Source organism: Thermobia domestica, chromosome 16 (assembly GCF_964235325.1).
Source record: "Thermobia domestica chromosome 16, izTheDome1.hap1.1, whole genome shotgun sequence".
In the NCBI taxonomy this organism is placed as follows: domain Eukaryota; kingdom Metazoa; phylum Arthropoda; class Insecta; order Zygentoma; family Lepismatidae; genus Thermobia; species Thermobia domestica.
In genome coordinates, this window is record NC_137469.1 from 61,686,751 (window position 1) to 61,714,362 (window position 27,612).

Consider the following 27,612-nt stretch of genomic DNA (forward strand, 5'->3'; position numbering starts at 1 on the left):
TATAATGTCAGTTATATATGGTGTTCATTGGACAAAACACTCAAAAAATAAAAATTTATCTTAGACTCGAGAAATGGTTATCCTTCCTTTTTCGCTATTATTTGGCCATGGAACAAACACCTGAGATATATACAACCCCAATATACAACATTGTGGTGTTGGAATGTATAACGCATAGGATATGATGCTTTAGCTTTTTTTTTTTTTTTTAATTTCAACGCTTCCAGTGTACCCTAAAAAAATGTAATAAAGAAATAATGGCCATGCTTTTTTAAAAAAATATTCAATTGGAACTGGATAATCTACGCACAATTTCCAATTGATCAGTGAAAACGTCATCTTTCTAGAGCCTGTAGTTTCCGATATCTCATTGTCGAAAGGATTGACCACAAACATGTAAACATAGTTTAAAAGAACTCGGAAGATAGAAGCACAATTCACATGCATTAATTTTAGAGAAGGCTTATTAAAATGCAAAGGCTTTGAACAATAATTTTATATCATAAACTTTATGAAAAAGATATACTTAACTAATTTAGACTATTCAAAGTACAAATACTCAAAATGTTTGTCTCTGTTAAACGTGAAATCACACATAACCGTAAATGAAAGATTTGAAAGCGAAAGTTATAGGTTGGAGCTCAGGCGCTTTTAATTGCTATTGTAACATTTTAATAGATAGGTGGTCACGTTAGTTAATGAAAGAGTGTAGAACTCTCCCCTACCATGTTCAGTCGAGTTCATAAGTTTGTTCCCTCATATTTCTGCTATCAGTATCTTATAAATGAACGGATCAATGCAGAATAAATGGCTTCATGTCTTTAATTTGGACCACTATCCCTGTAATTCACAGAAAAATCTTTTGTGCCACTCCAAAATTATATTTAAAACTTGGATTGTGGGTTATTCAATATAACAAGGAACTTACAATCGTGACGATATCATTTATTCGGAAAGTATTGGGACTAGTAAAATTTATCTGGGGAAATTTACCACACAACTTCACCTCCGAAAGATTAAAATAAATAAATAAATAAATAGAAGTTTGGTTTTGTTTATTACAATATTAACGAAGTAAAACACTGCTAATCTGTTGGGAAGTACAAGATGTTATCAATTAGAATTCTAAATATAATTTAAACACAAACATTCTAAATATTTAGTTTAATGTTGATTGTTTATTTAAGTTCACTGTTCCGGGTATGCTCTAAACAGTAATGGACAAACATTATTATTATTATTATTATTATTATTATTATTATTATTATTATTATTATTATTATTATTATTATTATTATTATTATTATTAAGTCAAAGAAAAAATACTTCAGGTGGGCCTCTATAAGTTATTCAAAACAACAATTGCAGCCAGTGCGTTCATTCATTAAATTAGGAATGTCTCGGCATGAGTGGAGCTTTTCGGGAGACCGCGGGCCGTAGTTTGCCCATCACTGTCCTAAACTGAAGAAAAAAGAAACACGACAAGAAATTAAATTATTAATTGTTATGATTAAATGGATAATGAGACTCACTCGAATACATTACGGCATTTTTGTGACCGCCAGCGAAGAATTTTGCCGAATCTCTCTCATATTCTCCCAGAAAATTAAGAACAACTTCTTCCATTTCGGGAACGTTATCAAAAGCATATTCTCTATATTGCAAGGCATACAATGTAGTGACACCCCTTTGTTATATTTATATGTTTCCCTATAAATACTACTCTATTTTGTCAGCCGGCTTAATTTAAGTAGTAATGTTTTGGTAGTTCTTAGTGATTACTTTGATGTGATTATTTATTTTTAAACTAGAATAAATAAAGAAGAATCTATATTTACTTACTTCATGATTATAATGTCGAGACCATACCCTTCTTCGTGTTATGTCTCGGCAGAGAAACAAAAGTACAAGGCAGAAAAATAAGACCAGAACACATCGTTTAGCAATGCGACCTAGACTTCGGATCATCTTCATCATCATCACCATCGCCGTCAGGTTCGTTTATATGGAAAGTCACAAGGCAGGCTAGCTATGCATTTGATTTGGTTTTGGAAGACTTTTTCAGAATCAAAAATTTAATATTTGCATATTTTTTCATAAATACTCGCTTTATTGTTCCAAACAATTCTCATCTTTGGCAGGACCCGGTGAAGAATTGAGCATTTCATATCAACGAGTTGAAAACGTTTTCAACAGATGAAGTATATAACTTTAAAGCCTCGAAGTTCGTATGTAACATGTGTGGTAACATCGAGAGGAGGGCAGAGGAAATCATTTCTAAATACAAGGACTTTTAGAACCACACACTCACTCTCTCACACGCAGAGCACACACGCGCTAACGTTTGCGGAGCTTTACATACTCACTGCAGCAGTGCGGCAACTCCGAGTAACTGGGGACATTCGCAGTAAAGAAGGCAGATCAATGTTAATCGTTTAAAAGTGAGACGCATGCGTCGCATCGGGTCTGAAGCCTTTTCAACACGAACTTTGTAAAGACCTAATTTTTCCACTACAATATTACATAACAGAACAGTTTTATGAGATGCTTAAGGTTTGCCATTCACACTAGTAACTTAATTTTATATGACAAGTCTATCTTATAGCTATACGAGAAAAAAATTGTTGTTGCACAACGAAAATAACTTTGAAACAAACATTAAAAAAATCCTTAGTTCAGCATTCTGCGATTTGTCTTTTGACTAAAAAGATGATTTTATTTTATTTTTTAGTTTAGCGCCCCTTTCAGCAGCGAGGCTATATGAGGCTTGGACCTAGAGCTTAGCATGTAATCCGAACTACATGAACTCCTGCTGGGAATCGAATCCGGGTCTCCTACGCCAAAGGCGCGTACGCTAATCACTTAGCCAGGTAAGAGCTTTAAAGAGATGAATGATTAGTGCAAATAAATGATAATGGAAGAAATAGGGGAAAGTGAAAGCTTGAGGAAACGAGACAATTCAGAACAGCGTTGTCCACCATTAGGAATTAGATTTCTAGGCTTTCTACAGCTATGACCATGTTAGCCTGTCAAGTATGAGGGAGGATGTTCCTCGGCGATGACACTGTCCGGGGAATTAGTGAGGAAAAATGAAAGCGGGCTGGGACCATTAATGCAGGGTACCATCCTGACATTTATCTCGTGTGAATTAGGAAATCTCATGATAGCCGGCCTGAAACAAGTTTTTACACTTTTTCGACCGAGTGTCTCATCTGAGAATCAAATGCCGGACTGCTCGCACCAAACGCGAGAGCGTTAGCGACTACGGTATGCGAGGCCACAATGTTATCCTCGAACATGCGAGTCTTATTATTGGATGAGGAGTCCTTTTTAACATAGGCACCGGAGAAAGATTTTCCTGAGTTTTCCTCATTCACACTACGCAAATGCCAAGATCGTACCTGATATACTGGTCCCAGGCTCCTTGTTTCTTCTCCATTCCTTTCTTTCCTTGGGCAGTATTCGCCGAGGAGCGTCATCTCTCCTCGCACGTGACAGGCTAAGATAACCATAGATGCCGAAAGCCCAGAAATCTAATTCCTAATCCTAATTCGCTTTTACTTTTTTTTAATAAGTGGTTGCACTTCGGTACTTAACTGATCCAATAAACTAGTGGTTCCCAAAGTGGTGGTGGGGTTCCCTTGAGAGTAATGAAGATTATCAATGAGCCTTAATCTATGGAAATAAAATGAAAATGAAGATATTTTAAAGTCGAAACGTGTCAGTTTCTTCTTTCTTTTTAGACAGTGATTACCTAAACCTTATATTGAACAAGACTGAAATAAAACATTCAGATTTTATTTTACTCTTCCAAATGTCTTTAGCATTATTGGCCAAAAGAAAGAGAGAGAAAAAAATACTGGGTGCTGAGCAACCATTAAAAATCACCAATGGGTGCTTGAGCCCCAGATTACTCGTATAGTCGACCCCTATGTTTTGCAAACCAAATGAAATTTACCAATGAGCCGTTGTGTTTCGAATTGTTTGGAATAGGACCTTAGTTTCCTTTTTATTACCGAGGCACATCCACGTATAATTCGAATTTCATATGCTTACTACATCTAAATTTGAATAAGCTTTTCCGCACAAACGGGCGAGCACATCAACCTAACCATTTAGTCACGCGGGAACTTAAAAACATGTTAAAGATTGGATTTATTGTTCTTTGCAACGGAGTCTTTGGTACGCTTCCCACAGGTGTTTTGAATTTTAGTGACTGAAGATTCAACCAGAGGGAAAACCATTCAAGAATCCCTGAAAAAAAAAAAAAACGCCCAGTCATATTTTTGAAAGGTGTTAATAAGGATCTCGACCCGAAGGAGATCCGGAAAAAATTAGAAACAACCTTCAACCCGGCCAAAGAGAAGGTTAAAATAATGGCTGCAAGAGCAGCAGGTAAAACGCCAATTATTGAAACGACAACAAAGGAAGATTTAGAAAAACTTCAATTCAACCAACAGATGAAGAAAGACTTAGTCATGGAAAAAAGGAAAAGGAAAACCCACAACTGATAATAGGATGCAGACAGGAAGCAGGCCGAGAGGGAAATCAAAGTGAAGTTTAGGACTGGCCCCAAAAATACAGCCAGATGTCACCTGGCTATTGAGCCCCCCATAAGTTATAGAACAAAATAGTTAACAGCAAGAGGGTATTTTTGGTATTTTTGATGTACGAATCCCTGTCTGTGAAGAAATTCTTGAGTGTGGCCAAATGTTCAAAATGAAAGGACTATGGCCACATAGCAAAATTCTGCAAAGTCCAGGAGACCAGATGCGGACATTGCGGTGACACAAAACATGAGAAAAATGACTACAAAAATAGCACCAACCCAAAAGCATACATCTCTTGCTTAATAAGAAAATAGAAATGTAATGCCAAATCTAAGCAAGAATCTCTGAGATATAAATATTTTTACGACAGAGAGGTCAGCAAATATGATTATGGCTACGTTAACCGAGCCTCAGCTGAAGAATAACTCAGAAGATAACGACTATCAGATGGGACAACAACTGGAAAAGACAAGTTACGAAACAGCAAGATATCATGTAAAAACGCAAGGGACTACAACAGGATGAAATTTTATAATTTACGCAAAAGTAAGGAATATTTCCTGTCTTGGGCTAAAACTAACATTCCGGAAGTTCCAGAGGATTATTTTACACAAAGACCCTTAATTCTGAAACCACGCCTAATAAACCTAAAATCTGAAAATCAATGCATACTTCACTTTATTAATCCCAATATGAAAGCTTTCCTAGAGAATTTGCTAAATTAGTAGCAAACTCCCACGAAAAATTTAATATTGAATCCTTCAGAGATTTGGAAATCCTTGATGAACGTGACAATATCATTAAAGCATTACAGAAGGTATATTCCGTAAACAAATATAACTAAATTTATACACGTCATTTTCTGCAAAGCGTCCTTTTTACAGGACTTAGAAACATTATTAAACTTTTTCGAAGAAATCATGGACGATATCAATCCAAGATTAATAAAGATTCCTGCAATTGACATGAGTCTCTGGGAAAAAAAAAAAAAAAACCTAAAGAGGTACTGCTGACTCTTAAAAAGTACTATTGCACCCCGAAACAAAAGTTCATGTTTAAAATGGGAATAGAGGAGACCCAACTCTTCGTGGAAATTGATTGGCATATTAAGAAGTTTGGTTACAGTTTACGGAAACCATCAACAACGCTAAAAGATTAAATCAAGGAATTATACTCAAATGTAAAGATTAGTGGAATTGGTAGGGAGAAAAATCAAGTTTTAGAACATCATAGGGGAAATGAAGCTGTTATGGTAGATGATGATAAGAAATATTTAGATCCCGAATCAGAGGAAAAAGCATCCTTGGAGGAAGAAACTGGAATAATGAGGACTAATCTTGAATTTGTTGCGGAACCAACGGGAAATATCGTCTACGCAATTCCCGAATCGGAAAAGAGAGCATCCCTGGAGAAAGAACCTGAATCAACGCAAACTAATTCTCTAATTGATGCAGAATCAACAGGAAATTTGAATGAAGTAAACAAAACATCCAAAACCACACTAATAAAGCAAGTAGGGTATTTTCAGGCCCGTATTTAGGTAAGTGCTATTCTGTGCTCGAGCACAGGGCGGCAGAATTTAGGAGGCGGCAAAATTTTGGATTTTTTAAATATTCCAATAAAGTAATATTTAAAACTAACAACTCGCAGAGTCCCGCGCAAACGCGAGAAACTATGTTAATGTGTTTAATTTGCTCTAATTCCAGTAGTTACTAATTAGCTAGCTTATCTGATTATTTTTAAAAAGTCATTCTCTCCCATCCCCACTTCAAGGGTTGAGGATGAACTTGAACATCATGAAAAATGATACCGTTAAACTCAGCGACCTCGAAAACTATGAATTAAACACTAATATCTGTCGTTTTCGATTACTTTCAAAATCTCGCCCCCCACCCTGGGGAGTGGAGTATGCCCTTGAAGTTGAATTGGATTAAAACTGCCACTATTCATCTCAGCGACCCTAAAAGCTGTTAATTCAACTCTAATATTAGTCGTTTTCGGGAGAGGGGAATGTTGTGCGGGGGCGGCAAATTATTTAGAGCACAGGGGCGCACCGATATATAAATACGGGCTTGGGTATTTTGGATTACTTCGAAAAAACTGGAAAAAGAATAAGAACATGCCTGGAATAAATGACTCACCATCAACACCAGATACTGGACAACTCCAAAACTACATGAAGAGACGATACAAAAAGAGGAACTAATGAATCCGGAAGAGCGCAGACTCCAAAACAATTATATGACTCATTTGAAATTACCCTGACGCTGTCCAGATTGGAGCAATCTGCAACACTCAGACTTGCTTGTAGGCATATTGTAAGGAAATTAACATTTATCGGTTAACATTTATTGCATACAGTCTCACATTTTTTTCCACACGCATGAATCCATTTTTTACACCTTTGTAAATAATCCCACTATTTTGGAAACTTTACAACAACAACAACAAAAAAACAAAACAAAAAAAACAATTATGTAGTGCCAATACAGGAAATTTAGCAATTTTCCCAATTGCTTTTGAACATTCTGAACAAAATGGTGTTAGTATTACTGAGGAAGTCTTGGAGAAATCAAACACTACCTACAAAATCTAAGTGCAGAGTTCCTGAAATGCTTTCTAGAAATCGAGCGAGAAGATAAAACGAAAGGTTGGATAACAAATCCTTTTATCACTTCTACATTGAATAATTGTAATCTCCCTTTGAAATTAAAAGAAAGTCGGCTGGAAATGTCTGTTGACAGTTCACTGCAAATGAAATTCGATAACTTGCCAATTTGTGACTTTGTATTTATTCTCGAAAATAGTGCTATTTCACTTCTTCCATTTCATTATTTGTGTGAACAGGGATTCTGTGCATTAACAGCAATAAAAACGAAGCACGGAACTTGCTTGAATCCAGAATCAGCTCTGATTCTCGTACTCTCGAAGATTCGACCAAGAATCGAGGAGTTGGTGCCCCGGAAACAAGCTCACGTCAGTCATCTCATTAATAGATATGGGCACAAGCAAGTTTTTTTTGAAACTCGACTTCACTCGAAACAAACATCTTTAAGCTCGACTCGAGAACTCGTCTCGAAAAACCTCCTGCAACTCGACTCGAATTCAGGTCGATTTTCGAGTCGAGTCGAGCCAAATCCTATGTAGTTGTGTAGTTGCAAGTATTTTCTTCATGTATCCTACAGAGACAATATAATTATCAATAATACTACTATTACTTATTATTATTATTATTATTATTATTATTATTATTATTATTATTATTATTATTATTATTATTATTATTATTATTATTATTATTATTATTATAACTGGGTATAACCATGACCGATAGGTGGTTTGTATCTGAATAGTAAAAAGTAGTTGACTGAAGATCTCGGTCATCGAGAACTCTTCAGAAGGTAAGGACATCGTCACGAGGTTCTGGGTTTGAATAGCGGAGAAGCTAGTATTCGGGCTCGAGTGGCTCGGTTTACAGCTCATGCCGTACCGAGAAGTAAGCTGATTCAACAGCTCACCCAACCGAGCCGGTTCGAGCCATCGACTTAGTTGATCCGAGTCGAACCGAGCCAATGGACTTGTTTCAACGGAGCTGGCTCTTGCTGATGGCTCACCTGAGCAGACGATGGACTCGTTTCAACGGAGCTAACTCGATCCGATGGCTTACGTGAGCCTAGTCGTTGCCTCATCTCAACCAAGCCGGCTCGAGCTGTTCGCTCAATTGAACCGAGCTGAGCTGGTTGGCATCACTACCCGGATTGGGATTTGGGCTCAAAAATTCGACCGTGCAGGTCTCAGCCTTGATGATAAGAACTACAGTACATACTTATATTGGGTTCACAACATTTGAGGCTGTTTCGTTATAAAAATCTACTGTCGTCTCGTTATTGAGACGACACAAGATGCAAGTAGTGACCCTTGTCGTGACCAACACTAAAAATATTCCACATTACTACTTACATTTCTGATTTTCCAGTCTAATCAGGCTATGATTTCAAAACGAGCTGAACGAGCGAGCCACTTATCAAATTCAACTCGACTCGAAACTCGACCTCAAAACAGTGACTCGGCTCGAAACTCGACTCGAGAAAATTACCTTTGACTCGACTCGAATTTAACTCGAGTTTCGGGTCGAGTCGAGTTTTAGGTCGACTCATGCCCATCCCTACTCATTAACCTTTTTGGCCCTGACGGTAACATATGTGTACATCATATTTTAAGATTAATAGCTATAATTATTCTGGAATATTCAAAATGACTGGTTTTCATGTCAGTATTCTTTGAACTTGTCCAAATCACTTTCTACTATTTCTCTTGTGCTTTCATCTGTTGTCAGGAAGCTACCCAGGTTTTTTTTTTTTTTTTTTTTTGAGTACTTGCAGTGGCTATCACGATGGACGAAACTCAGCCACGTAGGATGTTTTATTCTTGGCAAAAACTAACTATTTGCAATAAATCCTCCTCCTGCTTTAGCGATTTGTTTTGAGTTTCTAAACTATGTAGATCACAATGATGGTTTTGATTAATGCCATTTTGTATTTTACATACGTATTTCAACCCTAGTACAGCTCACAGATGACGAGAAGAACCCTAGCAGAAGTAGTGTGACGTAGGTATGAGCTCGCCCACTTTTCGCAAGGGGGTTTCAAATGACACCACGGAATAGCACACAGATAACTACCCGGAGTAGCAGACGACATCTAAGTATAGACCACACCTCAAACACCGAAAATGGACTCGACCATGTCGTTGACCTTTCCTCGCTTCCCCTGTTTTAGAGTTCTTCTAGTCATCTGTGAGCTGTACACGCAAAATTGTACGTCCATAATTCTCTAAATATAACACCCGCAAACAAAATAACTGTTGTATTTCATTCCTTAAGTCAAAAAGAATAACAGGGCCAAATAAAAATAAAATCTGTGAGTAAACAAAAAATTAGAGCTGAAAGGGTTAATTATGTTAGTTCTAAAGTTGCTTTTAGTTTTTTGAATTTTAAAGATTGTCTTCAGTGTGCGAATTATCAGGGACGATAAGAAGAAAACCCCCTCAGTAGAACTGAATATCTCCCATATTTTTTTGGATGTGCACTTTATCCCCTGTAAGTAGTCTTTTGATTGGCACTCTGATTGTCCTTTTGTAAGGTCTTTATTTGTCTCCCCCTTTTTAATCAACAGAACATGTGTATTAAGTTTAATAAATTCGATTTCTTTTAAACAGCTTCAGGGGTACACAATTGGATAGCGAACTGTGTCTAGGGGTACGAGAGGAAAAAGGTTGAATACCACTGGTGTATAGGGTATACTTGCGAGTCAGCAGCAAGGTTGTTCAGAGCTAAGTTGCGCCGCATGATGTCGCTACTGTCGATTGACAAGCAAAATATTTATTAAATTCCGTATTGTTTCATTATTGTAATTCAATAACACTAAAGTTTCGTATTCGTATTCTGTTTATAATTCAGAAACACAGTATGGAATACTAATATCCTGTAATGTTACATAATCCTGCTTAAGAAATATGTACAGCTCACAGATCACGAGAAACAACCCTAACAGAAGTAGTGTGACGTAGGTAGGGGCTCACCCACTTTTCGCACGGGGGTTTCGGCAAGTCGTTTCCTATGCGAGTTCTCATGCTATCTAATTAATACATCCCTTTTCTTGCGGGAAACGTAAAAGTTCTGTATTTAAGTATGTATTTCGCAAATATAAGTGATTGATATATCGTATATATATGTATATATACACATATGGGCGGATCCAAGGGGGACTATAGAGACTATAGTACGCTCCCCCTTTACCTCAAAATTTACACGGCATAAATGACAGTTGATTTTACCCTTCACTGGACAGTTTGAAGACTAGATGTAGTCTAGCCCCTCCCCTGATCATATGATGTATGTGCCAGCATAGGTTTCGAGCAATTCCAATCAAACTTGGTACAAATATCATTTATAGCCTAGAGAGAAATACTGCGAATTTAACACCCCTATGGCAGGGGAGGTAGGTATGCGTACAAACAACCGAAAACGACCGATGATACTGTCGATTACACAGTTTTTTCGGAGTTGCTGAGATGAATAGTGATACCTGCGATTCCGTTTAGGTAACGTCCACTAGGGTTTCGCTCGAGACGAGACAGAATTTTCGTCAAAAAATTCGAGTCGAGACATTGTGCTTCCAATAGAAACATATTTACTTTTTGAAACGAGACATCCTTCACGACGTTTTCGAGTCGAAACAGCCTCAAATTCTGTCTTGTGCGTATCCCTAACATCCACCTTCATGTTTTACCAAGGAATATCCTTGCAACGCCTGACACTGTAGCTAGTATAACAAAAATTAGAGCCAAAACGAAATAAATAGAGAACTTACCCTTTACTGTGATAATGGTTGTGCCAATTCGTCACTGTCATCTGTTTCACCCTCGAAAGCACCTTCCGAATCATCTGACGGCTCATTGTCGCTATTTTCTGTTCCTCCAAACGAAATAATTTTTTTCTACCTCATTTTTCATCAAGCCGTCCCGCTCCCAATACTGTTTTTCTATCTTTTCGACATGTTGACAGAAACCCTTCCAATCTTCTGAAGTGCATGATGATATTGCAGTTGAGGTAAGTTCCTGGAGTGCTGTGAATGAAAGTGACCTTGTCGTGTTATGATCACGTATATATTTTTCATCTTCTTTAGCCTAGCCGGCATAATTGTGGAACGTGAAGCTCAAGATTTTTTCATCTTGGCCCACTTAAGTTCTCTCGGGTTCAAATAAAATGAGTACGGGGGAAGACGAAGCACTGTGTGGCCATGTTCTTCAAGCAATTTGTCCACACGATAGGTTTTCCCACGAGGTTTGTTGGCTTGGATTATAGCGTTTAATTCCGCCTTCCTCTTGGTTTCATCACAGCTAATTTGTCGGGATTTTAGTCAGGAGAGCATATCGGTTTCCAAGCTATAGCCCGAAGGAAATTTTTCTGCTTCTACTTAATGGTAAGGAGCGTTATCCATTACTATTACAGACCGAGGAGTAATATTTGGGATAAGTTTTTCTCTAACCCACTTTTGGAAATTTTCACCATTCGTTTGACCGTGATAATCACCTTTACTACTACCTGCCTTATATATAAGACATGCGTTCGGTACATATCCATTAATGCTTCCCGCATGCACAACTATGAGTCGATATGCAGAACTAGCATTCGCATGGACCTCTACGATATCGTCTGGCTGCCAGCACTTCTTTGTTGTAATGTTGCTGTCGACTCGAGTTTCATCAAAATATATCAGAGCGCGATTTTTTTCCCGATATCTCTTGACAGCTCCACGTTACAGTATCTGGTCTTTCAATCAGCACCTTTCTCCTATTGTTACATCTCTTCCAAATGAAACCATACTCTCTCAATACCTTGTGCAGTGAGTCTATTTTTCAAGGGAAGTGTGTTTTATACCGCTCTACAGTTAAAAGCTTAGCACATGTTGGTACAATGTGATCTGACACATTTCATTCACAGAATTTCTTATAACACGAAAATCAAAATTGTCTGCAATGACATTTCTGTGATCGGGTCTTTTCCTGTGTTTACCAGAAGAAATCAATTTTCGTGTCGGAGAATGCACTTTCCGAGTAAGAGACTCCTTGCGAATTCTTTTTATAGTTGATTCAGACAAACCCGTAGCTCTAGAAGCACGTTTTGTGACTTGACCAAGAGGTACTAAACACTGTTTCTCTCTTGATTCGCGGTCACAGAATTCAACAATGTTGCTTACTATTTCTCGAGAATCACTATGAATAGTCGCGCCTTTCTTCCTAGAGCTCGCCATTACACTAAAATACAGTATATTCTAATATTAAAAACATACTAATTCGAAAAACACAACGAAACTAAGCACGAAACACAAAGCACAACGCGCGTTTCAAATGACACCACGGAATAGCACACAGATCACTTTACCCAGAGTAGCAGACGACATCTAAGTATAGACCACACCTCAAAAACCAAAAATGGTCTTAACCGTGTCGTTGACCTTTCCCCGCTTCCCCTGTTTTAGGGTTCTTCTTGTGATCTGTGAGCTGTAGATAAGTAACACAATGAGAATTGCTTGTAATAAACTCAACCGTGTAAATGTATCACAGTAATTCCTAATAATAAAGTAACGTCAATAGATGTCACTACGTGTGATCACTTCCTTACCTAACGCTAATAGATGTCGCTATCTGTGTGATTGTTCTACATAACGAAGTTCTTGAATAATTGATCAAAAATGTGATGTGGAGTTTCGGATGGTTGGTGGACAAGCTCAAAATAATAAATAAGTAAATTTGTTAAATGTAAACAATTAGAGATTTTAATTATGATTTTAACCTATAGTGTACACCAGGCCTAAGGCAACTAGTTCAAATTACTAGGTAAGTTAAAAGAAAAAGATTAACAACACTTTATTCATACGTTCGAATCGAGTGCATATTTACATTATGGGATTGTAGCTTGTGTATGCGTTGAAGAATTGGATTCCTCAGAGTATTGGTAGTTATTGAAGCGAGTTGCCGAAGGCAGTTATAGGGCGAGGGCGATAACTCGGGTTTGAAAGCTGTAAGGCGTGAGAGATTTCCCCCAGGTATTGTAATATTACGTTGTGTTCCGGCTGAAAGAACACATGTTAAAGGCTTAGGCATGCTATTTCGAAACTTCAGTAAGTAGGAGCATACTCCAGGAATCAATAAAATCATCAAATGTAGTTTCATATGTATTTTAGACTGTAGTCATGCTTATATTTCAGCCATTTCTGAAACTAACTTTCAGGTGCTTTCGAATGGCTATGGACGATATATGGCTTCATTTTAAGTTATATGTGGTTATTACATCAATTTCTATCGCTCTTGTGGACCACGGTGGCTCGGTGGTAGAGCGTGTAACTCTGATGCATGGGGTCCTTGGTTCGGTCCCACTCGCGCCAAGTGAGCTTTGTGGTGGACAAACACCGTGTGTACGTGTGTTTTCTCGGGGTTCTCCCGTTCCCTCCCACTTTTTCATTCATTTCTCATCATCATCTTCTCCTTTAGCTTAGCCAGCATAACCATGGGATGTAAAAAAGATTTCATTTTCCATCACTGTTCTCCTAACATTTAGATCGAAGTTCTTAACTTCTTGACTCTCCAGTTCTCTACTTGTCAACGATTCTGTAATGCTGTGTGATTATAAATTATACTAGACGAAGGTTAATTTACTTACAATGGTCGTAAACATATGCAGAACGTTTATTTCTCAAACACTAAAAATATATCACATGTACACCTCTGTTGTTTCACAGAAGTTGCAGCAATTGTCCAAACATTTATTAAGTCGTTGAAATCAGGTTCTGGATCCCCGGATCATAGAAGTCAGTTGAACCTTTTCCAGAAAATAAAATTACAAGGTATCTCGTCTAAGTTCAAGGAACCTAAGGGGGAGGTTAAGTTGTGATTTAACGTCTCGTTCAACAACGACAGTATATAAGATATGGACCTATAGCTTAACGTGGGATCCAAACCACATGAGCTACTACCGGGAATTAAAGTGTGATGTTCTGACTTATTCGTTAGGCGTACATTCTGTTAGCTCATGCACACTTGAATAAACTAGCCTTGAACCAAATGGGGGCTTCGCCAACAGACCCCTGCATTAGCTTGGCCTACGACCTCGTACCTTATATTTTAGCCTTTCAGCCTCTTTCAATTTTATTTTTACAACAGTCTTCGTTTTGGCATCCTCAAAGTATTCATTAAATTGTACGATGTTAATTTATTTACAACATTTAGTTTTCGAAAAAGAAATTTGGAATTTTTGTTTGGCCAGACCCCTTGTATACCGACCCCTTTAAATAACTCGGAGAAGATTTTTCAGTTCCCACACAAACCCCACTAAAGTTGGATTTTTTTTTTTTGGTGATTTACTTAGATAACGCTAAAAGCATGTCAAATTTCAAATTTGTATTCCAATTCCAATTACTTAAGACATGAAGTGTAAAAGCTCCTATTTAAATGAGGTTCCCTTTTTTACCACCTAAAAATGTCAAAAACCCTCTTTTTGTAGTCAGTGGCGTAACTAAAAGCTTGGGGACTCTCCCGCAGACGACGTGGGGTAGGCCACTTCTCTACGTCCCATTTCATGATTTGGGGGCCCCTGATGGCTTGGGGCCCTCCCGCAATGCGGGGTCTGCGGGGCCCTTATTTACGCCCCTGTTTGTAGTGAACACCACGTGACTAAAATTGATAAACGAAGTCACATACTTCAATATCATTATGAGCAAGCAGACGACGGATATCATTGTCATCGACAGAACACGAAGAGGACCCCCTTCGACACCTCTCCACAAGCTCCGCCTCCGAAGACTGGCTATATAAGCGGATGCTTCAAGGCAGAAGACATCAGTTTTTAACTGGTCATTGTTCACCCAATAGTTACATAGGGCAAAAGATACTCCTTTCCCTCCAAGCTGCAACAGGCAGGAGAGACTCTTCTAACCCTATCTCCGTGTTGCAATGGGCTGGAGAGTCTTAACCCTACTTCTGTGCTACATGAGGTATCCTCGTGTTTCCTCCGTGCTGCAGCTGGCAGAAAGTTTTCTTGTATTTAACCTTGAAGAACTCTTACAGATTTATAGAAATGACTTATTTATGATCTGTTATGTTATAAACTGTACAAAATACCTTTATAGTTTCCATAATAAAAGATGGGAAATAAAACACCCGTGTGGCTTTATATATATATATATATATATATATATATATATATATATATATACCAAATATTACAATATACTCTTAATTTTCCTGTTGGTTGCTTTCCTAAAGCTGTAAGCATGCTGAATTTCAACTTTCAACATCAACTGGAAGTACCTATAATTTTATGTCATTAATCAGTTCCTGTAGCTTATATTAGATATTTTGCACATGTGTACGATCTTTATGAATTTATTTCCGAACTGTTTCATATATTGTATTAACAAAAATAAGTTAAAAGTTGAACAGTATTTTGGCTTTTACTTGTTTTATGCGTCGTTACAACAAAACCGCCTAGTAAAGACCATTGTGGAGCTCTCTCTGAAGTTACCTTCTCTGCGATACCATGCCATACCAGTTCTTTTCTGTTGAGGCGAAGAATTCCTGTATTCAAGCTTCCGCCTTCTCTTGGTTGTTGAAGAATTGCGAATCCAGGAAGTAACCCGTGGATCGGAATAAGTAATAATGCAAGGGTGCGAACATCAATTCTGTCAAGTTCCTGTAGTTTGTTCTGGGTCATTCGACAATTTGAACTCATGTAGCTCGGATGCCACGTTAAGCTGTAGGTCAACCTTTCATATAGCTTCGATGCTGAAAAAGACACTTAACTCTAATCCATCCATCCATCCGGTCCATTCGAGAGGTATAGGGTCTCTTCTTTCGTCAGAAGAACTTGCTTTATGTTCAATATGCATGATATTTTTGACACAAAATGCCATACATCCTGTTGGAAATAGGATAGGGTAAGAAGTGCTTAGAAATATGTAAATGTCCGTTATGTAGTTAAAGGAAGAGTCTGTGCAAATAAGATTTAGAATTACGAGAGGGTGCATAAGAAAAGAGAAAAAAAAAACACCTTTATATGGTGAAGAAGAAAGAAAGAAGATGAATGTATAAGTTGATGTATGCGATATGAATAATTATGAAGAGATTGTCCATATTAAATATGTAATAGCTGTTGAGTAACAAAGCTGAATTGTGATAAGTAAAGAGTGCACTGGGCACAGATTAATAATAAAGAGGTAAAGAGGAACGCAAGTATTTTATGTATATATAATAAGATGGAACATAGTTGCTAAGAAGGTTTACACATATATAGATTATTGCATCCTTTGACTTTGGTTTAATATTTGGTGAAGGGAATACATTGGTTGTTTTTAAGTACTAACAATTGGCGCAGTCGATTTTGAACAAAGCTTCCGAATTGAAATATTATGGCAACTTTTTCAGGTTTCAAGCAAGATCAAAGTCATATGGTAGTCATGACCAATTCAGACATCAAGTGCAGTAAATGGGCACATCGTTTCAAATTTCATTCGATGAAGCAACATAGCCAACAAAGTGTTGTGCAGTTTGTTACAGATCTTCAGAACGCTGTTTCTTCCTGTGCATTTGAAAGATATGAAGAATTTGCTTTATGCAATCAATTTATATTTGGATTAGGTAGCAATCAAATACGTAATGTATTACTGTCTAAAGACAAATTGTCGTTTGCAGAAGCAGTTCAACTGGCTTGCAAGATGGAGGGTGTTAATGCTCAAGTTTATTGTAACCAATCACAAAATAGCCAGCAAGTTACCACTTGTTTGTCAACGGTGTTCGCAATTGCCTACATATCAAAAATGGAAGTTTCCATGCGGAAGGTGTAAGAGATTTCATGACTTTCGGCGCTGCCCTGCGTATGGAAAACACTGTTTTTCATGCAACAGATTAAATCACTTCGTCTATGCATGCAGATACAAACCTGTTTCAAATAGTGTTCAGCCGATAGAACAAGCGCAAACAAAATTAGTGCAAGGTAATAATAATGGTAGTGATCAAACAAGTACGGATATCAATTCTATCAGTCCGTTGCAAAATGTGAATGTAAATTGTAACAGCTCGTCTATCAAAAACAAGAATGATGTAGAGGCACATTCAACGACAGACCAGTCTATACAACAGTTGGGTGTAATTGACGCAGCAGTACAGAATATGGATAAAAGCTTCGAATGGGGCATTACAGTAATAAATCACAATGAAGACAAGCAAGAAATAAACAATAATCCAAAGGTAATTGCTGAGTGGAAGTCTAAGGAAGATGCTGAATTGCTCGACAATGATGGGCATATGATAACGTGTGGGAAGAAGTATAAAAAGAAAGGGAAAAAGAGTAAGAAAGTTCTAGACAACCAAAACGCACATACTGTTGCAGATAGCAAGTCAAATTCGTCAGAGGTTATTACGAGCAAGAATACGGTAGAAGTGGTGAACGAAAAAAGAGACAAAGTTGAAGAGGTTATTATGGAAGAAGAAAAGGAAGAACCAACAGGGAAAGAAGCAAGCGAAAAAGTTGAAGAGGTTAGTATGGAAAAAGAAAAAGAAAAAGAAAAAACAGAACTTTTGGAACAGAAGAATTGTAAATGTAAAGTCGATTGGATGCAATTGTTGGCAGAGGAATTTAAAAAGAGAGATAATGATCTTGAACAACTTAAAAAGCGGAATGAAATATTTGAGAAGTTAGTTCTTGGGCAGTTGAAAAAACGTGAGGAAATATTAGAGCAAGTGCAAGTAGAGGTAGGAAAAATAAAGAAAAAACTGGAGGTAAATGCATTAAAGGTTGAGAATTTGGATAATAAAGTGGCAACATGGTACATGCATTTCGATAGTATAATCAAAGAGGGATTCAAGTCATAAAAGGCTCGATGGAGGATGAAAATACTAAGTAGGAAATAGCCTATAAATTGACTTATTAGTTAGTTCGATAAAGTTTATCACCGGTGCTATTGAGTTTGTAATTAGAATTAGGTATAGATTGACTTTATGATGGACGTTATAGTCATAGGATTATTTTGTTTTATTAGAGTATATTCTTCTTTTGTACAGGGGGGAGAGTTGTTGGAAATAGAATAGGGTAAGAAGTGCTTAGAAATATGTAAATGTCCGTTATGTAGTTAAAGGAAGAGTCTGTGCAAATAAGATTTAGAATTACGATGAATGTATAAGTTGATGTATGCGATATGAATAATTATGAAGAGATTGTCCATATTAAATATGTAATAGCTGTTGAGTAACAAAGCTGAATTGTGATAAGTAAAGAGTGTACTGGGCACAGATTAATAATAAAGAGGTAAAGAGGAACGCAAGTATTTTATGTATATATAATAAGATGGAACATAGTTGCTAAGAAGGTTTACACATATATAGATTATTGCATCCTTTGACTTTGGTTTAATATTTGGTGCAGGGAATACATTGGTTGTTTTTAAGTACTAACACATCCGGTCTAATTGTTCAGAGTACAGGTTGGCCGTCTGGGACGAACTCGTCGTGAATTATTTATTTCTTCATAACTCCACAAGACACAGAGCATCAATTGTTTGGCCTTTGTTTAACCACTTCGCCAGGAACAATCTTCTTAGAAAACTGGCCGGATCACAGTGGAGTAGTTAACCACAAAACATCCAGACTTTTTCTGTGTTATTCCACTACAGAGTGTTCCTGTGTTGTTCGGTATAATTCAATTCATGTCAAACAGGTACGTGTAGCTCTCATCGATACTTGCGGAATAATTAGTCTGTTTAAAATCCACTCCAGTCGAATGCTTTAGCATCTCGCAGGAATAGCACTACCTATCCAAACATAAATAGCAGTGAACGAGGAAAGGAAGACGATGGAACATGAAAGAACTCATTCATTATATGGGAATGAACCGTCTGCGCAAAGACTGTGAAGTCTAGGAAGAATTCCCTAAGAACATCAAAGGAATTTAATAGTCACCGATGGAAAGGCCAAGTTACGATTGTGGGAAACTTAAGCTCCCTTTCCCTCTAACTAGAAAAGGATATCTGAAACTTTACCACCTGGCTTTGACAAGGGAGAGCTAAGATGGAAATCTTTGAATAAGTTGAGATCGGGAGTGGGCAGATCCAGGGGTTAACACTTTCCTAAGCTTGAGCAGGACGCGGGGTCACTTACTAAATGCAAACGGACGAGCTTGGTAATATTGTAGCGAGACCAGATTTTAAACCACATGCTCCAATTCAACAGTGTTCAACATCTTGCACGGAAGATGACTTACACCAGACCTCGAAGAATGCTCTGATTGTGGCCAAGTTTTGGTCAAATGTAATTATGTTGTTTGTAGCTGTGTAAATAGGTATAGTACGTTTGTTTCTGATACGAGAATAATAATATCGTATGTTATAATTCTCTTCAGAAAATGCAAATCACGCGAGTTTTTTTTCACACATCCACTGTCTCTGTACTTGAAATGGGGTCAATTCTTAGCAAGGCTGCCCCAAAGTTCATGTGGGCCCCCTATTCTATATTTGAATATGAAGGGTAAGGGGAAAAAAGAAGGAATGTCACAAAACTGCATTTTCGAGAAAACTGAGATTTAATATTGAAAACCGCATAAGAAGAATAGGGTTAGTTACATCTTTTGCCCCAGGACATTTTTAGATCTACGCATTCATGGCATATACAGTCAAATAGTACCAAGAGTCACCGACAGATAGGGCAAAGCAACCGAAAAAGCACATACATGGACATTCCTTGTTTTTTCCCCTACAATATTTGGCATAATTTGATGCAATTTGTCTTAAAATTTTCATACATATATCTTCTGCATCTGAATTGGCCTCCCAAATTTACAGAGAAATGGGCGCCCTTGATTCTTAGGTCACAATTGGTCAGCTCCGAATGTTCCGAATTCGCCTTATAACCTCCGAGTGTTAGTCGTCGGATTTGTCTCGATGACCTGATGGTTTTCGTCTTATCTGACATTGGTGACCGGCAAGGTTATGGAAATCAGAGAGATTTTTTTTTTCTTGAGCCATCTATCTGCACTGCTGTGATCAACTGACCCTTTACCTATCGCACAACAAATGTTTCAGGTTGACTCCGTGGCGTTCGGATCTAATTAGATTTTGTAAAACAAAAATTCCTATCTAGGATTCTTGCATCTTCATTCTTACGGCTATTAACTCACCTCGTACACTCTATACAAGCTTTCATTGTACCAACATAAACTACCACTACGTATACCCCTGCTAGCGACCACCTGTAACAGCTTAAACTGCGTCAGTCACGTGACGTACACTCCGAGTTATTTGTTAATGAAATTTGTACAAATGTATTTACTAGCGGTGGCTCTTATACAGTAGCTTGTAGCGGTAAAATCGTAATTTTTACCGAAGTGACTTCCCCCAAGAGCCGCCACTAGTCGTTACTGAAATATGAGAATTGTAGAATGTTGGGTTTTGAACAATTTGGAGAGAACAGATGGTGTAAATCCGTTACTGTCCCGGTCCCTACACTCAGGTCTCTTCGACACTCGGCCACTACTCAACTATGGTTCTCAACGCCTGCGTGAGCGTCGCGGAGTTGTACTACAAATAATTATATTGTCATTCTACTAATATAGTCTGATGCATCCATAATTGTTGCATTGTTAATGATCAGTAATGTATGTTTGCTCAGGAAGCGGCTCTAAACCTTTACTTTTCCTTTTTCCTATTTTTTAGCTCTAAAATTGGAAACGATGGATATTGTTGTTTGAGTAATACGAATAATTAGATTACGCCTTTTATTAAATCCAATTCTGTTAATCTTAGCTTGCATGTATTAGAAATTTGTAAGACTTCTTTATCGATTTGTTCCGAAGACTGGATGAATAGAACTAGTGGATAAAGTCAATTTAAAATGATGGAAATACAGATTATTATTGTTAATTACGAGTATGCTAAGAGCAATAGACTAGTTGAGATGACGAGAATAATTCAGCTCTGATAGTTTACAATAGTATATGATAGAGAAACAGTTATACACTGAGATGCCATACAACGTTGCGTCTGTAATTCTGATATTTTCATGGAACAGTATCCCATATTGCAAATACACAGGTTAAGGAACAGACACTAGCGAAAATTATCTGTTTTAACGATTGGCTGAAGTGCATGTGATATTCTTGGCCTCTACTATATGAACAAAAAAAAAAAAAGTTTTAATTGCAGTAAGGCAGGCCTGTATCTTACCTCCTATATACGAGGGTTAAGTCAATAAGTATCTGCAATCAATTTTTATTTATTACCGCAAGAATACAATGTTTCTACTGTATTCGTAACATTTTTCAACATAGTCGTCCTGCTTTTCAATGCACCTGGTCCACCGTTGTACAAGCTTTCCGAAACCCTCTGCAAGAAATGTTTTTTGGTCGCGCAGCAAGCCCGAATGCACCGCTTTCTTCACCTGTTAATCGGAACTGAATCGACGGCCTCTGAGGGCATCTTTAAATGGACCAAACAGATGGAAATCCGACGGGGTGAGATCGGGACTGAATGCAGGATGCTCCAAGATCTCGAAACGCAGCGTCTGAAGAGTTTGAGCGCAGCGGCATGTGTAAGCGCATTGTTATCAACACAGAACGTCTTCCAACAATCGACCTCTGTGCTTATTACGAATTACAGATTTTAACTTGCTTACCACCATATTACTGTACCTTTTATTGTTTATTGTTGACCCCTTTTCCGGATAATGTTCCAGGATTGGCTCTTGTGAGTTTACTGCAACAGCAGATTGTAGCATTAATAGAGTAATCTAACCAATTATTTAATGAAAGTATGGATAATGATAGGAAAGGTCCTGCATTATCTAGTAGTGTTAGAAGGAGATGACCTGCAATTATATTTGCTATGAGTCGGACAGATAGGCTTCCCGGTCGGATGATATTACTAATTATTTCAATACATACTATGAAGGGCATAAGATGGTCTGGGGTTCCGGAAGGAACGAGATGAGCAAATATATGTTAGGTATGATTAATTCAGCCGTGGATGATGAAGCTTCATCATAAGGGGAGAGCTAGGGTTAATGTAAAGGTTAAATGACTGGAACTAGTAAATACGTAGGAAAATAAACCTATGAAGTTGTTAAATAGAATGAAAGAGAATAGGGAAATAAATAAGAAGGTTCTTCCTTGGTGACTAGTAGGACCAAGACTAGTTTTGAATTCCTTATGAAAAGTTAGAGTAATTTAATTTTATAAGATATTTTGTCGTCCTGGTAGGAAACAAAATGCCATAGGAATAATTAGTAGACCAATTACTGTTCTAAGTCAGTTAAGTGATATATTTATAATTGAAATAGAGGGATCAAAAGTTGAAAAAAGTTTTATCGTTTCCAGTTTATAGTTGTTTTTTTAATGTTAGTGCTATCTACATGGGATTGAAGAATGTCTGAATTAAAATATATGATGGATGCAAATAGTAGATAGCATAGAGGAAATATAGGAAATTATATGAGTTATTTTAAAGGAGATATTTGAGGAGTAGAAAAATACTATTAAATAGTGACTTAAGCTTGACATACTTATATTATAAGTTAACTAATTTCTCCATTGGAAGTAATTGTTATTTTACTATCTTTTGGTTTAAGAGACATTCCTTACTTTCAGCCATCCAATGAAAGTTCTTGTATTATTTTTGGCATTCAGTTAATGAATACTGAATGAGAGCAGGCTTCGATAATAATTGGCATGAATCTGTGATTTGCACCACAAATCTCTGAGCATTAACCGAAGAGTAAGCCTATACGACTAATGTTAGCGGCTACTTGGTTTAGGCGTCCGGGAGTAGCACTTGCTTTAATGCCAACCGCCAGCATAGCTCATGAGTGAAGTACATCTGCAGCAGTGACTAGAATACGAATATCAGTGTTAATAGGCAATACAATACGATTATCGACATCTAGTAAACGGAATGAATTGGGATTTATTTTATTAACAGGGATTATATAAGAGTCAATTTCTGTCAGAGAAAAGTCAGAATATTTAGCGTCAATATCATTGGTGTCCAATTGTTTTAAGGGTGATGGCTAGTTGATGGATTTAATCTAGAAGATATAGAAGTGGAAGTGAGGGGAGAGCAATGAAAATTAACGTAATAGCTGGCAGAATTGTTCAAATCGTTTCTAGAGTTTGTCCTTTTAGTAGGTTATGATTGATATGTGTATTTGGTAAAAGGGAGGCTAGTAGATACCCAACAAGCACTGGCGCAAATACCGGGGGTATGGAGGGACATGCCCCCTCCAATCTTGGAACTGAGGGGGTCTGTCCTCCCCAATAATCCGATTTGAAATGTGCTTTTGGGGGCAGAAATATGATTATTTGTGTCCGATTGCTACAAAGGAAAGTAAGATGAAATTTGTGTCCCCCCAGAATAAACCTCAAAGCTCCCCACCTCCCAATGTTGAAGATAACTCTGCTCCCCTGATCCTCCACAGCATAGTTTTTCAACTTCATAAATATTTTGAACATCGCTTTAAAAAAAGAAAAGATTATGAGAATCTCCATGTTAAAGACAGATTTGCGTCGTTGCCGACAAGTACTGTAATTATGGTTACGATAATGATGTGTGATCATGAAATAATACTATTTGTCCTATGACTGGAGATGCAGCATCTTGGAGACCTAATTGATTTCAGATGGTCATTTCTAAGAAAGGTGGATGTATCTTATATTTGGGTCTTAGATCTAGTCCCAATTCACTTATCTGCCATCTTAGAAGTTTGTTAGTAGAGGAAGATCTGCATAGCTATGTTCTGCGAGTGGTAAGTTTCGGAATCATTCTAGAGATGTTGTTTGTTGGTCTGAGAATAAAACATTTTGAGCATACTTGCAGAAGGTTGACTCTGGAATTTCTTCTTGACAGGAGATCGGGGTGCTTCCATTCCATGCTCTGGCGTTTGCTCTCTGGTTAAAAGTGATAAATCCACGTTTCATCTCCAGTGATGATTTGCCTGTGGTGTGCTTCACTTTTCGTTAGCATAATGGTCCACTAGGTGCTGACAGATTCTTACAGGGTTTCACTCGTGCTCTTCATTGATTTTTTTTTTCAGAACTTATTTCGCACAGACGCCGTGAAAGTTGGCCCTGTTATGCATGATGTCATATGCAGAACCATCTGCATATGGGTTACCACTGGTCTTCGGATGTTTAGGACTTTTAAGAACCAAAGTCACAAATGTAAGCCTTTTATCACATGAAGTAAAATCAAGATGAGGCTAACACTGACACATTAAGCACTGAGCCCATTTTTCGCAGGGTCTTGATTCCAACTACTTCTCACCGCAGAATAAACATTCAGAATTTGTGTGGTCAGAAGCATCCTTTTGAAGAAGCTTCAGGTAGATCTAAAAAGTCAAAAGAGATGGAAACATCATTGCCAACATCTGAATTGTCTTTCTTTCCTTTCAAATGTATCTTTGCAGATGTTCTTGCAGGTGTCGTCTAGTTGTAGGTATTGTCGTTTCACACCCTTTGAGTTGTTTCCGCTGGAACCTGACATTCTGTATATGCAGTCTTCGCTAATACTTTCTGTTTAGCGCATCGTTCTCGATCTTCATGCAGAGATTTACCATTCTCTCGCTGCTTCAGATGAGTTTGCATTCTTTTTTCTTCAAAACGTATGAAAACATTTTTATATGGAGAACTAGTTATCATAATCGTGTACAAACTTTTGTGTCCTTTATTCAATTTCTTCTTTTTAGTACCGGTACAGGAGATGTTTCCTTGTCAGTCACATTACCTTATGCGGGAGTTAGGTTTACAAATTCAAAGTTTCCAAATTTCCGTCATCAGCCATTTTCGGAACATCATCAAAAATTACACCTACACTTGCCGTTTCTCATTACATTACATAATATTATTACCTTGGTATAGAAGCATATCTTCAATACTTTCGAGTACACTTAACTGTGCTTTTGAAATAAAACTAACAGTGTATCAAAAACATGTAGACTTCTTACTTTAAAACAATTGTTTGATGATCAGAAACCTGCCGCACTTGCTCACGAAAACGACGCTTACTCAATTGGGTCCAACACGATCTAGTTAGTTATAGTGAATATTTTTCAAGTGTACCGACTGCCAACACGAGATCCTACCACTACGTAGAAAATCGTTACAACCCTATTCATTATTCCCACCTGCTTCCCTAAATGACATTGCATCTTGCCTGAAGTAGAATGTTAGTGTGTGTCTTCCTGGGTGCCTTAGCACCGTCGGCCCTTCTCAGTGTGTGTGTGGGATTAGTTTATGTATCTACAAGTGAGAGACCCGTCTTTGATTTCCAGTTAGAACTCATATGGCTCGGATCCCATCTTCTCGATCCACTCCGTGAGTTCACATTTCACGTAGCTTTGGCATTCAAAAAGAATATTAAACCTAAATTCAAATAACCTGAATATTTGAATGACTGCTTAATTATGATGGCAGTAATCTTAGAACAAAAGCAAAAACCTGAAGTTGTCATTTAAAAAAAAAATCATGTGTTATATTGAGCCAGTCCAGAAGTACAAGATAATATTTCTTAACCTGCATTTTAAAATGACCTGACGAAAGCTCGTGTGGTTTGGATCCCACGTTAAGCTATAGGTCCACATCCCATATAGCTTCGCTGCTGAAAAATATGCTAAACTTAAATTTTTAAATCTAATTTTAAAATGAAATGAAATGCAGCGTAAGTTTTGACATCTGGTGTGTGGTAGTGAATGACACTGGTTCAACAGGAAGGAAACAAACAATAACATTGTATAGTATTGGAGGTGATTGAGTAGAGTTTAATTGTTTAGTCAGTTAGTGTGGCTATATGAGACAAGATCTATTGCTTACAGTGAGACGTGGATCACTATTCGGGATTTATCCAAGACTTGATACACCCACTGAGGTTTAAATCCGCGAATACACATACAAAAAGCACGATCGTTAGCCACTTAGCTATGAAGGTGCACGCGGTCTGTAATAATTCTCCAGGTAAAAACTGAGTGAGAAAATGAAAAGAGGAAATGACAAGCTGTAAGATACTCGTGTAGTATTTATACATTTTTAAACTCTACACAGTTTATTTCGAGACAAGACCGAGACTTGGCCTTCGAGACCGATATTAGTTAAGTGTCTCATAATATAGTCTTACTGCTGAAAGGACTCCAAATTCAAATTGAAACCAATCATATCGTGTCGATACCATTTCTAGCACTACCAGACCCATGGATTTTCCAGATCACAATGGAGTCACCAATGTTTGTCGTCATCCTCCTATGCATGTCTCGAGTAGCTGTTCCCCTGAAAGATGACAGTTTCTGACCCAGCCATCAATGTGAGGAAGACAGTATCACGGTCCATCGAACCATGCAACGTTGTACCATTCCTGTGTGGTTCAATGACGATGGATACGTGTTCATTGTACAGTAGTCGTTATCAATGATGCCGTACAGTTGTTAGTATACGTGTAGGACGCCGGCTGCGGATGCTCATATCTAACAGTGTACAGTGAATTGTATGTTGAAATATACTGTGCTTTTTTCCACTGCAGAAGTCTGTTAAAATCTATTCTTAGTTGTGCCTCAGTTTCCGCCCTAACCTGCTGTACCAACGTCAACATTTTACATCGTCCAACTATTTAGTGATGTATGGACGCCGTATGCCTTGTCGTTTGGTTTTGGTTTTACCGTCCTTTCGCACCTTTGGAATATACTAACCACTGCAGCTCGCAAACACCCGATAAGCCGCTCTGATTTCGAGATGCTCGTTCCCAGTCATCTGGCCATCGCAATCTGGCGCCTATCAAACTAGTACGTCGTTGGTATTTCCCATACTACGCACAAGCATCACACTAACTGATCGAGTGAATTCCCTGTCACCGGTGAGCGGTTCTGCAGTGTCCCATGCCTCATGTCAGCCCAGCGATTTCGTTCAAAAAGCGGATGATCATAAGGTTGTGGCTGGTCAGTATGTGTGACCCATAGTTTCTAGTACAATTAGTAGTAATTCTATATTCTAGTACAATCACTGGTAAAACTTGTTTCATACAGTATCACTTCTAGGAGGATTGATGTGAAATGAATAAATGACTAATATAAAACTGCTTCAGCTTGAATTTAACAGTGAAGTGATTGTCATTGGTTACGTTAACAACTTGCCAAACTTCAGTAATTATAATCACATTGCGATTTTTTTTTTTTTTTTTTTTTTAGCTATACCGTTTTAAGTGTGAAATAGAATGTTCATTTATTTCATTATCACTGTCCCACGTAAAAATACCAGTGGAACACGTATGTCACACCTCTCCCACCATACAAAATCAAATGTCTTTTTTTTTCCTTTTTTTTTTTGCGTATTGTTTTCGACAAGATCCTTATTCAATGTAGCATGTACTAATGTCGTTCGTTCCGAAAAGGATGAAAAAAAAATGGTAGATAAATAAAAACAGTGTAGAATCTTAATGAGATTTTCTTGTCTTGGCTTTGTAATGTATCCCTATTGCAAATTAAG

The 27,612-nt window shown here is 37.7% G+C and overlaps 2 protein-coding genes across 3 annotated transcripts in view; one reads left to right on the plus strand and one right to left on the minus strand.

Annotated features, from left to right (window-relative positions):
- LOC145673095 (carbohydrate sulfotransferase 11) overlaps positions 1–2,409 on the minus strand; it is a 53,016-nt gene extending 50,607 nt beyond the window's left edge. The window contains exon 1 of the mRNA XM_081742455.1: positions 1,843–2,409. Within this exon, the coding sequence (XP_081598581.1) occupies positions 1,843–1,986 (144 nt within the window). The 5' untranslated portion in view covers positions 1,987–2,409. The remainder of the gene's footprint in view (positions 1–1,842) is intronic.
- Positions 1–27,612, plus strand: part of LOC145673096 (uncharacterized) — a 153,999-nt gene that overhangs the window by 100,301 nt on the left and 26,086 nt on the right. The window lies entirely within an intron of this gene.